Source organism: Melopsittacus undulatus, chromosome Z (genome assembly GCF_012275295.1).
Source record: "Melopsittacus undulatus isolate bMelUnd1 chromosome Z, bMelUnd1.mat.Z, whole genome shotgun sequence".
NCBI classification, from domain to species: domain Eukaryota; kingdom Metazoa; phylum Chordata; class Aves; order Psittaciformes; family Psittaculidae; genus Melopsittacus; species Melopsittacus undulatus.
Window position 1 is genome coordinate 104,008,713 of NC_047557.1, and position 14,290 is coordinate 104,023,002.

The following is a 14,290-nucleotide window of genomic DNA, read 5'->3' on the forward strand; positions in this document are numbered from 1 at the left end:
CACATTGAATTTCTGGAATGTCATATTCTGAGACAGAAGTCTCTGTAAGCTGCATTTGAGGTGCAGACTTAGGGCAGGTATGCTTGGATTAAGGAATGAATACAGGGTAGGAAATGCCATGATGTGTCTTCCTGAAACATCACTGAGACTGACAGAAAAACTTTGCATTCTTCTGCAATCCCTGAAATAACAAGCATTACCTACCATTTAGAACATGGGTATCATGCAGGACTCTTAAGAAATGCAAATTCTTGATCTCAGATGTTCTCATCAGACCTCATTTTTTTGGCAGGCAGGGGGTTGGACATTGCTTGGTTTCCCTGTATGTTGCAGGCAAAAGAACAGCAGAACACCAGTAAAAGAGAGACAGCAGGTCCAAGAGACTTCTGCTGTCTTAAGTGAGATCTTAAGAGGCAAGATATTCTGTAAGTGTAAAGATATTTGGAAATGGAAATACTACTTGCTCAATGGAAACATCAAGGAACACACTGAGAAAAGAAGATAACTATAGAGTTATGTACCTCTCTGAATCTTTTTTTATTTTTTCCATTTTTCATTTCAGACACTAATATCTGGAGCAGTTGTTGAACAACTTGACTTCCTAAGAATCACTGAAACAGAAGAGTAAGGCTATGTGTAAATAATAATGATGATATTTTATAATCAAGATATTTTCTATACTATGAAGAAATGAAATACTTTTTTTTTAAGGGCTCCTGTATTTAAGAGGTTGGAGGAGTTGGATCTTCCAAAACATTCAAAGGTCAAGAGACAGTCTAGTACTCCAAATGCTTCTGAACTTGAGCAGCAACCAGATGTAAATATTAATGACTGGAAAAGCAAGTCAACATATGAGATCCTGCAGAAATTTAATGTAAGAAAACTTGATAAAAATGCAGAATAACTTCATATTCATGAAAGGAGAAATAATGTGCTGTTATTTTTAACAGCAGCCTTCTTTGATCAACATGATTTGTGTCATGGTTCAATGCTGTTAGTATAACTAGGAACATGAAAGGTCCAGTGTTCCGCTTCATGCTTGGGGAATCTTCCACTCTACATTTTCCTCTTCTGCTACTGCATGCTGCAATTAGAATGATACAGAATTATAGAATCATAGAATAGTTAGGGTTGGAAAGGACCTTGACATCATGTAGTTACAACACCCCTGCCATGGGGAGGGACACCTCACACTAAACCATATCACCCAAGGCTTTCTCCAACCTGGCCTTGAACACTGCTAGGGATGGAGCATTCACTACCTCCCTGGGCAACCCATTCCAGTACCTCAGCACCCTTACAGTGAATAATTTCTTCCTTATATCCAATCTAAACATCTGCTGTTTAAGTTTCAACCCGTTACCCCTTGTCCTATCACTACAGTCCCTAATGAATAGTCCCTCCCCAGCATCCCTGTAGGCCCCCTTCAGATACTGGAAGGCTGCTAAGAGGTCTCCATGCAGCCTTCTCTTCTGCAGGCTGAACAGCCCCAACTTTCTCAGCCTGTCTTCATACGGGAGGTGTTCCAGTCCCCTGATCATCCTTTTGGCGCTCCTCTGGACTTGTTCTAACAGTTCCATGTCCTTTTTATGTTGAGGACACCAGAACTGCACGCAATACTCCAGGTAAGGTCTCACAAGAGCAGAGTAGAGGGGCAGGATCACCTCCTTCGACCTGCTGGTCACGCTTCTTTTGATGCAGCCAGAATATGATTGGCTTTCTGGGCTGCGAGTGCACACTGCTGGCTCATTGACCAACACCCCCAAGTCCTTCTCCGCAAGGCTGCTCTGAATCTCTTCTTTGGCCAACCTGTAGCTGTGCCTGGGATTGCTCCAACCCAGGTGTGGAACCTTGCACTTGTCATGGTTAAACTTCATGAGGTTTACATCAGCTCACCTCAGAAGCGTGCCAAGGTCCCTCTGGATGCCATCCCTTCCCTCCAGCATATCAACAGAACCACACAGGTTGGTGCCATCGGCAAACTTGCCAAGGGCACACTAAATTCCACTTGTCCACACTCAATCCCCCACTTTGTCTCTGACAAAGATGTTGAACAAGACCAGTCCCAAAAACAATCTCTGAGGGACACTACTCATTACTGGTCTCCAGCAGGACACGGAGCCCTTGACCACAACTCTTTGCATGTGGCCATCCAGCCAGTTCTTTATTCACTGAGGGATCCACCTATCAAATTGATATTTCACCAATTTAGAGACAAGGATATCATCTGGGACAATGTCAAACACTTTGCACAATTCCAGGTAGATGACACCAACTGCTCTACCCCTGTCCATCAGTTCCGTAGCCCCATCATAAAGGCCATCAAATTGGTCAGACAGGATTTCCTCTTAGTGAAGCCATGCTGGCTGTCACCAAGCATCTTGTTGTTTTTTATGTGCCTTACCATGCCTTCCAGGAGAATCTGCTCCAAGATTTTGCCAGGCAGAGAGGTGAGACTGACTGGTCTGTAATTGCCCGGGTCATCCATTTTCCCCTTCTTGAAAATGGGGGGTTATAGTTCACTTTTTCCAGTTGTCAGGAACTTCACCTGACTGCCGTGATTTTTCACATGTGACGGCCAGTGGCTTTGCAACTTCATTCGCCAGCTCCTTCAGGACCTGCGGATGGATTTCATCAGGTCTGTGATTTTATGATTCTATGACGTGTGCGTTCAGGTCTTTAAGATGGTCTCGAACCAGATCCTTTCCTACAGTGGGCCAAAGGTCTTCATTATCACAGTCCCTGCGTCTGCCTTCCAAAATTTGAGTGGTGTTGTCAGAACCTTTTCCAGTGAAGACCGAGGCAAAGAACTTCAGCCTTCTCAAAATCCAGGGTAGCTAGTTCTTCCAATAGCTTCCAGAGGAGGCCTACGTTATCCCTATTTTGTTTTTTAGCTGCTACATACCTATAGAATCCCTTCCTGTTATCCTTAGCATCCCTAGCCAAGTTTAATTCTAACTGGGCTTTTCCTTTCCTAACCTTTTCCCTAGCTTCCTGGACAACATCCCTGTATCCTTCCCAAGCTGCCTGTCCTTGCTTGTGCCTTTTATAAGCTTCTTTTTTTCCTTCAAAGTTTTCTCAGCAGTACCTTATCCATCCAAGGAGGTCTCCTGGCTCTCCTGCTGCACTTCCTTCTAGCCAGGACAAAACACTCCTGAGCTTGGAGCAGGTGATCCTTGAGTATCAACCAACAGTCATGGGCCCCCATGCCCCCTGGAGCTATATCCCATGGAACCTTACTAAGCAGGTTCCTGAAGAGGCCAACGTCTGCTCTCTTTAAGTCCAGGGCAGTGAGCTTGCTGTACGCTCTTCTCGCTGTCCTGAGGATCTGGAATCCGACCATCTCATGAGCGGCACAACCAAGGCTGCCCTGGAGAGTCACATTTCCAACCAGCCCTTCCCTATTGGTGGGCATGAGGTCAAGCACGGCACCTCTCCTTCTCAGCTTCTCTATTATTTGCAGAAGGAAGCTGTCTTCCACACAATCAAGGAACCTCCTGTATTGCTTGTGCTGGGCTGTACCATACCTGCAGCAGATATTAGGGTGGTTGAAGTCCCCCATGAGAGCAAGGACCTGTGAGCATGAGGCTTTTCCTATTTGTCTGTAGAGTGCTCCATCAACAGAGTCCTATTGACCAGGCAGTCTGTAACAGTAATGTCTGCCATCACTGTTTTCCCCTTATCCCTGACCCATAAATTTTCTGTTAACTGCTCACTTCTCCCCAGAGTTCTATGCTCTCCAGCCTATCCCTAACATAAAGGGCAACTCCACCTCCCCTTTTACCTGGCCTGTCTTTTCTAAAAAAGCCTGTAACCTTCCATTCCAACACTCCAGCCATAGGAGGCATCCCAGCATGTTTCTGTGATGTCTGTTATACCCCCATAGACGTCCTCACATCTCTAATTCCTCTTGTTTGTTCCCCATGCTGTGGGTGTTTGTATGGAGGCTGAGCTCCAAATGAGGACAGCTTATTGGCTGGAGCAGCTGGAATATCACTACATTGCTCCAAGCATTTATTATAGGTGCTTGGCTTCCATTCTCCCATCTACCCAAATCTTTTTCTGGTAATAAATGACCATCTAAAAGGGGGTAACGGTTTGAAACTTAAACAGCAGAGGTTTAGACTGGATGTAAGGAAGAAATTCTTTACTGTTAGGGTGGTGAGGTACTGGAATGGGTTGCCCAGGGAGGTAGTGAATGCTCCATCCCTGGCAGTGTTCAAGACCAGGTTGGATGAAGCCTTGGGTGATACGGTTTAGTGTGAGGTGTCCCTGCCCATGGCAGTAGGGTTGGAACTAGATGATCTTAAGGTCCTTTCCAACCCTAACTATTCTATGATTCTATATCATTATATATTTTATTGCTAGACTAAAATTCAAAAGACTTCAGCAGTTGGTATTCACTTGATAGACTAGAAACGTCTTCATGATACCAAGGGAAAGTTCCAATCTGGCACTTCTTGTTTTGTTTTGGTTTTTTATTTTGCATCTAGAAGAAAGCTACCACCAAGTGTTTCTAGATCCAGCATTTGATAGGAACACAAAAAATATTCTTCTTGGTTCCATATGTCATTTCAAGCATTTTTGCTGTAAATGTCTGTACCCAGGAACAGAAAATCGGGAAACATTTCTATGGCCAAATAAGGGCAATTTAATTTGATCCACTAAGAGCCGTCTGCAAGCAGCAGTGACAAAGATACAGCATACATAGGGTTTGAAATAGTTGTGATGTCCCATTGAAAACAAAATCTGTAGATTTTTCTTTAAAAAAAAAAAAGGACCTGTGAAAACCTGAAGGCTGTTTGTGGTTATGTTGTTGCTGGATTGTTGTGTTTTTTTTTTTTAAGGACTGCAATTGCCTAGCAAGTCAAGCGTTACTCTCAAGTATATTGCTTAAAAGGGAAGGACCGAATTTTATCACTAAGGATGGTAAGACCTTCTTTCGTTTGACTATTTTGAGTTTTTCTGGAAGCAGCTGTATGTTTAGTTGTAATGAACGTGAATAATTGCCATTGTGCCATTAACACTAATAAATAGCTACACTACAGCAGTTGTGTAGCTATTTTCTCTGCTATTTAAAGTGATTTCTGCATTATATGGGACATGCAAATTCATAGTGTAGTGGGGAGTGAGCTGCTAAATATATGAATTCTTCTAAACTGTTTGTAGGCTGGTGCTGTAGCTGGTTGCAGTTTTGAGCATACAGATACAAAAAATAGGGAACCTGACCTTGTATAGAAAACTGAAACTAAAGACAAGTTGTGTGTCTGTAACACACGGAAATATGTGAAGCTTTATACTGAATTTTGATTTTCCTTTTATGTAATTAGTTCATTGAATCTGTGAAGCTTACTCTTGTGTTACAGTTTTGTATAAAGAGTACAGGATTTAAATTAATGTAAAAGAATTCAGTTGAGGCAACTGAGGCTTGTGACTTTTGTAGTGCAAAGCTTGGTGTTAGGCTTTTTTTCCTCAAAGACTGCTTAATAGCTGCTTTTGTATATATTTGCAGAAAAAAAAGAGGAGTGTTAAGATCAAATACCCAAATAGTATCTTAGTTATTCGTCAAGTAATGTAACTTGCCATCTGATGTTATAGAACCCTTCTTCATAATTTAATAAGGCAGCTGGTTCTTGTGATGTAGAGTTGTAATTTTGTCATAAATGTATGTTACATACATATCCCTGTATGTCCTGGGTTCAGCAGTAGCATTATTTTTCGCCTTCCTACTAGCTGGTGCAGTGCTGTGTTTTTGACTTGAGTCTGAGAGCAGTGCTGATAAAACACTGATGTTTTGAGTTGTTGCTAAAGTAAAACTTACCCCAATCAAGGACTTTTCATGATCTGCCAGTGTGGAGGGGCACGGGAAGCTGAGAAGAAGCAGAGACAGGATACCTCACTCAAACTAGCCAAAGGGGTATTCCATGCCGCAGCATGTCATGCCCACTATATAAACTGGGGGGAATTACCTGAAAGGCCCACATCACTGATCAGGTCCGGCTAGATGTCAGTTGGTGGGTGGTGAGCAATTGTATTAGGTATCACTTGTGTTTATTGTTTTCTTTTCCCCTTTTAGCTTTATATACTCTCCCCTTCTTATTTCCTTTATCATTATTATTTTTGTTGGTGGTAGTAGTATTTTTGCATGGTACCTTACTGATTGGACTGTTCTTTTCTCAACCCATGGGATTTACATTCTTTTGATTCTCCTCCCCATGCCTCTGGGAGCCAGGGGGAAAAAGGAGGGAGTGAGTGAGCGGCTGCATAGTTCTGAGTTACCAGCTGGGCTTAAACCACAACACTGTATTAAAAACATTATAAAAACCAATGTGAATGGGAATAAAATTCATTGCCTGATACACAGTGCATTGGAGAAATACAGTGTGACCCCAAAGTCACAGTCTGAAATCTGTTTGCTAGGCAGGTGTACCCTCTGAAGCCACTGTTACCTGTGCTATTGTCAGGTTTTGATAGCTTACATAGATTTCTTTAGTCCTTTATAGGTTGTGTCTTCTGTGCTCTTGAAATTACTTGAGGCAGACTTCCTGACCTCTGCAGGCAACCAGAATAGCAACTTTTGACCAGCAGATTATGATGAACTTACTTAAAAACTCTCTTGAAAAAAAAAATAATACTGCTGTGCCTCTGGCTGTTCCGAGATAATTTTTATAGACCTTTTGGTGCCATCCTACATGGAAGAGTGGATGATTGTAACTCAGACAAATGGTCTGAGTCATTGACTCTCCTATGACTGGAGACTACAGAGACCGGCATTAAGTAATAGCACCATCAATTAAACATAAATCTAAAAATAAAAGCTGAAGAACCTTGAGAATTCCATCTGACGGGCACAGGCTGTGATTTTTGTGACTCAGTTTCCACTACTGCTATTATTTTAGATGAATTTCATTGGTAAGTGCCTGGCATGAAAAACACTGCCATTCCATCCAAGAGCTCAAGATCTAGAAGCCAAATAAAGTAAAAATTATGGAATGTTTGTCACCACTTCTACCTTCAACATAATGGTCCCTGCTTGAGCCATGCACAGTTGAAGAGATGTCAGTAGAGCACACTGATGCACTGTGATTAACTATGGGCTACAGAAAAATGGTATCTGTTATTCTGATGAATCTAATTCATGTACTTCCTTCATTTTCTGAATCCTGAACTACCTACTTTGACTTAGAAAAGTAGGTCTCTTCCCATTTCCTGCCCTCTACTTTTAGGTGATGTCTGTACAGCAAGATGCTACTTTAATCCGTAACACTTCACAAAACATTCTTTGTGGTTTTGACACACAATCAGCTTAAGAGAAGGAGAGTAATAGATCAGTAATAAAATGTCTTCTCTATCTGTCCCATATTCCCTGCAGTATTTTGCAAGAGGGGTAAATAGTTTCACAAGAGTAGTGCTGTAACACACCTGATGATCAAAGCTAGCTTACACAGTCACTTAGGTATTTTGGGGGGGCATTTTATTGTAGTTACTCAGGGCAGGGCCACAAAGTGGTGAAAGATCTTGTTCACACAGTCCGAACTTCCTGTAAAATTAAAGTCTCCTGTCCCAGATAATTAATCAGGTGATTTATTGTTCGTATACTAAGCTGAAAACAATGTGTGTCTTGGATGTCAGCTGTTACGAGCTTTGTATAAATGTAATGCCGCTTCAGTGAACTACACTGTACAAGACTTGACAAGACCCTGTCAGTTTTAGCTCAACAATGAAGCAAGGCAGTGGAGGCTGTATCTGTATCTGCATGCCATATCCAAATGTAATCAGCAGTTTGAGGCTGTAAGGCTGTACCTTTTGAGAGGGATATACTTTTATAGGCTTAATTTGTACATACATTAATTTTCCCCCAAGATTGCAAGAATAGGTGGTATAGGTCTCTTTGTAGCACAGGCAGCAAATCTAGCTAAAACTGGTTTGGCTTCTTGCATAATAACGTACAGCTGGGTGATAGGGGACTTGATTGCATCTATATTTTAGATGTTAAACACAGTGGGTAAGTGCTTTACTAAAGGTGTGTCAAAGTTAACTGATCTCATCAAATTTACCTTATTACTGTTAAAAGCATATGTGTGTCTTTTCTGCATGTCTTTTATTTGTGTTTTGGTTTGTTTTTAATGCATTTAGGTACTGTTGCTGAACATATTGAAAGAATCTATAGACGAGCTGGCAGCAAAAAGCTCTGGTCTGTATACATATATCATATTCCTTTTGTTTTGCACCAGTTTTTCTTCCTGATGTGTTTATACAGTAAAGCTGGAAGACAGATCCTTACACACTTGAATGGGGGAAAAAGGACAACTTTACTAATAAAACTGTATCAGTTCACTGGAGCTGAAGATCTGGTCTGTAATGCTTAAAGAAAAAATAAAAAAGCAGCATTTTCCTACTGTTATCTTTTAAAATCCAAAAAGGGAGCAATAAGATGGTTTTGCTATGAGTGCTATTGCAAGTGTACAGTTCTTGTTTAATAATGAGAAAAGAATACTAATATTCTTATTTCTTACAGGGGGTGATAAAATAGTATCAAATAGCTTTGTGCAGCAAAGCTGGTGATCAAGTCAGTTGGTTTATTGCCCTGAAATAATCTACATTGTGGCTGACTTTGTCACAGTAACTTTTAAAGGTTTCAGGAAGTCAGTTGGTATTTACATGCTGTTTATTAATTAAGCTCAGTAGAAATTTCATTTCCTTTTCTCAAGGAAATGAGTTGAGCCTGTCCTGAATTCTGTTCTCTTGCTCTGTCACTATTCCTAACAGATGAGGCTGTAAATGTAAAAAATTATTTTTGTTTTTCATTTTAGTCTGTTCATATACTTAAATGGGCCTTTGGCAATAATAAGGTAGAACCAAAATACCTTTCTGGTAATTTTTTGTAAAGAATAAAAAAAAAAAGTATTTTTAGAAATAAAGCATGTAAACTCTTTTTCATTTCTCTTCCATGGTTGCCACGTGACATACATATAGGTTGGTGTTGCGCTACAGTGCTGCATTTGCACAGAAATTTTCTTCTTCTATAACCCCACATATTACTACTTTACTGGTACATGGCAAACAGGTAAAGTGCCCAGAAGTCTGAAATGCAGCTCTGTGAATTTATTTTTTTTTGCTTGTTTGCATACTGATAGTATCAGCTAATGAATTTTTTTAAATGCTTTGCTCTTGATCTTAGGAAGCGCGTAGCAGTTTTCACAGGAAGCAACATCAACTGTCTGAATTTTTTACTAATACTATAAATGACTACAACACAGTCATTCTCTGTGGATAGTGATTTTTAGGCACCTCAAAGCCCATGAGAGAAAAGCTCGAATACAAGCCTATTAGGTTTGTATTTTGTCAGGAAATTATTATTTAAAGTTTTTATATCTTGAACCATGTTTTTCTGAGAAGTTACAGCTGGTTTTCAACCTAGCAATTTACACAAGTCTCTTCTTTCTATGCTACACGTGCAAATTGTTACCTCAGCATGGAAAATAAAGCCTTGGTGTTGTTTGTTGTACTTCTTGCAGAATCTTTATAAGTCTTTGTTAAATAGAGTAAAAAATACCAAGGTTATCTTGCAAAACCGTGAAAATGGCACAGAAGAGAATCTGCCTGATTTCAGGATCATGCTGAGAAAAATCAACAAACTTTTTATGTAGCTGGTAGTTTAATGAGTTCTAATGAAATAATTTTGATCCATTAACCTATAGCTTGACTAAAAACTGAAAATCCATAGAAGATTACATAAAATCTGATCCAAATTCTGTATTATAAATAATGTATGTATTCACAGAGTTAGTTTTGAGATCTCTGCTATTGCAGACTTCAAATATATGTGAATTCATTAAACTAGCTTTTGATATGTAGTGGGATTGCTCTGTTTTCTGCCCTCAGGTCTGTTGTGCGCTTCGCAGCAAGTCTTTTAGGTAAACTAGTGGACAGCCTTGCACCATCTATTACTAATGTTTTAGTTCAGGGCAAGCAGGTAAGTCTTCACTCCTCAGAAATATCTTAAGGAATGGTAACAAAGACATTAAATAAATAGGCTTTTTTAATTTTTAAGGCCTCTGATGCTTCTTTTAAAAATATCCAATAACTTAAAAAAATCCTTACTGAAGAAGAAAAGCCTAGGGGAAAATAAGGATATATTTAATACTTGCATATAGTATGGAGTAATAAATTTACTTAATGACAGACCAATACTCAAAATACAGTTCAGCATCTACATAAGAAGGGAAGATTATGATTCCCATAATTCCTTAGATTTTATGTATATAATATATATGCCCTTTTATTTATTGTTTTTATATACATATATGCCCTTTTATTTCACAAAAATAGATGGAATAAAGTAATAAAGCTTATTTTTAAGACTTATTTAATGAAGACGTATCCACTCTGTCTGATAATATATGGGTGGCAGATGAGTAAATTCTTTCAAGATTTTAGTTTTGTGTTCCAAAGTTTAATTATCACTGTTTCTTCCTTTCCTAAGGAGGACTTTTATTTTTTAACTTCCAGCACAATTTTAATTACATTCATGAAGAGATGTTTTCAAATAGTAATAATGGAATATTATGTATTTTTGTATTACGATACATCTGTATGTATACTTAGCTATATGGTACACTAGTATGACAGATTGTCTTTGTTTTACTCCAGACTGAGGTCAGGGTATGTGCTTCTGGTGCTACACATAGTTGTAGAGGAAGCTGCACGTGCATGCAGCAGGACGTATAGCTGTTTATTTCCAGCTTTTTAACCTCACTTGCCTTCGCTGATCCTTTAATAATAATGATCTTTATTGTCAGAGAAAAATTAAGTGTTGCTGTGTTTTACTGTCATCATTAAAAGCAAATCACTCTTCTAACAGAATTCATTTTATTGTGGTTAAACAATCTAGTACCAGCAATATATTTTCTTAAAATGTAACTTCTGGGATGCTATAAGAAATCAAAAAACAAAACTATGAATTTCATTTGGAACGTTATGTGAGTTCCACAGCTGAAATGTCAAAAATGGAAGGCTGTCTAAACCTAGTGTGCAGTCATGATTATACAGCCAGATTTGAAATCAAAGAAGTGGGTTTGTATTTTTGTTTCCATTTGGAAAAATATATTTCATATTTACTGTGGCGTGTAGTGAAATCTGTTATTTTAATAGCATCCAACTAACAATATTAACAAGTGTCAGCCATTGACTTTTTTTTTTTTTTAATTGTGAGAATTTAACAAGGAGAGTTCACGAAGTTTCATTTCAGAATTACTTCTATGGTGCTTTTATTTCTGTCTATATCTTCTGAATTGTTTTCAATATGCCACAGGTGACACTTGGAGCCTTTGGCCAAGAGGAAGAAGTTATTTCTAATCCCTTATCCCCAGGAGTGATTAAGGAAATCATCTATGAAAAATGTCATTTACAAGATGAAAGAGAAGCTGTAGTTCAGCAGGAGCTTGTCATACACATTGGCTGGATCATCTCCAATTCACCTGAACTTTTCAGTGGCATGCTGAAGATACGGATTGGGTCAGTAAGATCAATCTTTTGTTGATCTTAGTGCTAGTCCTGCAAGGGAAGATACCTACTTTAACAGAGATTGCTGCTACCCCGCAAAAATGGTTTATGTAAGGTGATGCAGCAAAACTTGCATACTTCAGTTTTACATTGCTTTAAATTGGTGTGCCAACACCAGTTATACAACTAAGCTCAAGTTTGCTGTTCGAGAGCTTGAAGTGGCGTGGAGCAGCACATGTAGTAGCCCTTTTGAAGCTTTCCTGCAGCTAGCACAGTGAACTACAGGGTTTTTCAGAGCTTAATCCCTTATCATGTCAGGGCTTTAAAACCGAAAACAGGGTAGCAGGGTTAGGTGCATTCTGTACAGCAAATGAGCAGTGGTCAACCTGTCCTGCCAGCAGCAGAATGTTCTGCCTGGCTCTTCTAGTGGCCAAGGAAACATGATCAGCTGGCTGACCAGACTGTGTGTACCCTTATACACAGTGACACCCCATTAGCAATACAGTGGGTTGAAGGGGTTCTGTTTTATGTTGCAGCTGGCCTTACAGGCATACTGGAAGTAAGGAAGTATGCACTCAAGTGTATTAGTGGTGCTCCTGAGACACGTGGCCTAATTTCCTACCTGGCAGCAGACACTGGGTGCTATCGAGAGTTTCCCAGTTGCAGAGTGGATACAAATTCTGCTCACAGTTCTGTTCCTGGGCAGCAACACAATCTCTACAGAAATCTTTTTATTCTGTACTGGGTACAGGTATGATGTGCATGCTTAAGGCTGGTAATTAGCGCGGATTTCTTTACCGATAAACATGTGATCTCAGCATAGTTTCCTAGGAGCACAGTGGATTACACCAGACCAAATGCGAGTTCATCCTTTATGGTGCCCCACTGTTAATGCAAAGGCACACTGGGTGTGCTGCTGCCTGCCCACCCATCAGGCAGGTTAGAGGGACATGGCCGGAGACATGGGGTGTACTTTACTGTCAGGGAGGGAAGAGCTGAGAGAGAGGACAATCAAAGCTTTTACTATCAGACTTTCAGGACCAGAGGAGGGAAGAAAGGAGGGAAGAGGGCTGTCTAGGATCAAGGCTCCTAGATGATACCTTTAAAAGCTTTTGCTCAGTTGAGCAGTCACCTGTGTCATGTAGGTTTGGGGCAAATTAGTAATGGCTAGAGATTACGTATATGTGATTATCTAGGAAAGATGCAGCATGAATTTAATTCCCTTCTGAAACCACACAATTATCCTCCAAATCAACATACGCTTCTAGTTCATTCTCTTGTTTCTAGTCAGTGCTCAGCTCACAATACAGACCTTGTCTAAATTGATCTTAGAAGTCTGTCAACCGTGAGCAACAAATCCCTTGGAAACAGAGTTTCAAGGTATTTAAGCTTTCTTTTCAGAGTTTCAGCACAATCATTTGCCTAAAAAAGATAGCTTGTTCTTTTAGACTGTAATAATAGCCTTCCGCACTTTAAATATACTCACAGTTACAGCCCTTAAAATATTTTAAGGCACCAAGGGGTGCGTCTGATTGATAGCGAGCCTGAGTATGTGAGTTGTCACATAATGAAGACATTGTTCAAGAGCAGTTCTCTACACAGAAATGCTTAACTGCCATGGTAAAGAAAAACCTGATTTGGCCTATAAGGTTGCTAAAAATGTCTTTGTTCTTTCAAAAAAACCCAAGCAACCCTGCCCAACTGCATAGTATCCTGATTATAGATGCATAAAACACTTTGTGACTGTTCAATAGTTAAATAGTTGTCCAATTCTTTATTAAACAGGTTAGGCTAAGCTATACATAGCTCAGGAATCACAAACCTGAACTAAGTTTAAAACATCATTTACCTACTGGATTGTTCTATTTAGTTCTTTGATGAGGTGACCTACAAGTAGTCTGTGCTGGAGTGTTATCATATTCCATGGTATCTGCATTTACTTTGCTATCCAGAAATTGGTAATGTTTTTGCATTTAGGAAGAGACATACATTTGAATAAGCACTTCTGTGAGGAAGCCAGGTGCTGCTGAATGAGGTTTACAGAATTGGTATGCATGCTTAAGTAGGGTTCCATCTTCTGCATTGTTTTAATGGAGAAGATAGAGCCTTTCAGCACTGGCAGTACATACCAGCAGTCTTTTTTCTAGCACACAAGATTCATGTTTCCACTTTAGCAGTACATTTCAGTTAACCATAAAACCAAATTCAAATTACCCATATTGCATTTATCTACATCTGTCTTTTTGCACTTACATACTTTGTCTGTACCCCTACAGATCCATGTTACTCCTCTTTCATCCCCTTCCTCATTCTTTGTAGCTAATCCTTTTGCCATTTTTCTCTTTCTTTCTTTGAAGGTTAGTGCTACAGATTCCATTTCCTTTATTTTGGTGTAATCACTCACTCCAGGGAGCAAAATTAACCTTCTCAAACAGAAATTCCGTTTCCAGTTTGATAATGATCTGATTTAGTGTGTTGTTACTGACTTGTTTTCAGGATTTCATGCTGAAATCGATCAAGTGCTTGACAGCCCTATTAGTACAAAAAACTTGAACCAACAGACTTTTACTGACCTCTTACCAGTGAAGAATTTGGTAGGAGGTCCACTTGACTTTGCTGTTTTGTAGGCCACTGCAAAGAGAAAAGACCAGTGGATTACTTCCACACAGATAATTTCAGTCATCAATGTAGAAGAACAAATTCCTAAACCAGTTTTGTTTGTTAGTTTTAGTAGCAAGAGAAGGATACTATTCATCCACTAAAATGAAAGTTCAGTGTTCTGGAT

The 14,290-nt window shown here is 39.6% G+C and overlaps 1 protein-coding gene across 3 annotated transcripts in view; it reads left to right on the forward strand.

The window, feature by feature from the left end:
* The window catches only part of PHKB (phosphorylase kinase regulatory subunit beta), a 101,772-nt gene that overhangs the window by 80,009 nt on the left and 7,473 nt on the right, over nt 1–14,290 (forward strand). For 2 of the 3 annotated variants that reach the window (XM_034072835.1, XM_034072833.1), the window contains 6 exons: nt 563–624; nt 712–874; nt 4,848–4,929; nt 8,137–8,194; nt 9,886–9,976; nt 11,315–11,517. In XM_034072835.1, the coding sequence (XP_033928726.1) occupies nt 563–624; nt 712–874; nt 4,848–4,929; nt 8,137–8,194; nt 9,886–9,976; nt 11,315–11,517 (659 nt within the window). Of the gene's footprint in view, nt 1–562; nt 625–711; nt 875–4,847; nt 4,930–8,136; nt 8,195–8,976; nt 9,068–9,885; nt 9,977–11,314; nt 11,518–14,290 lie in introns of all 3 variants that reach the window. The other variant, XM_034072834.1, reaches the window with a different exon arrangement.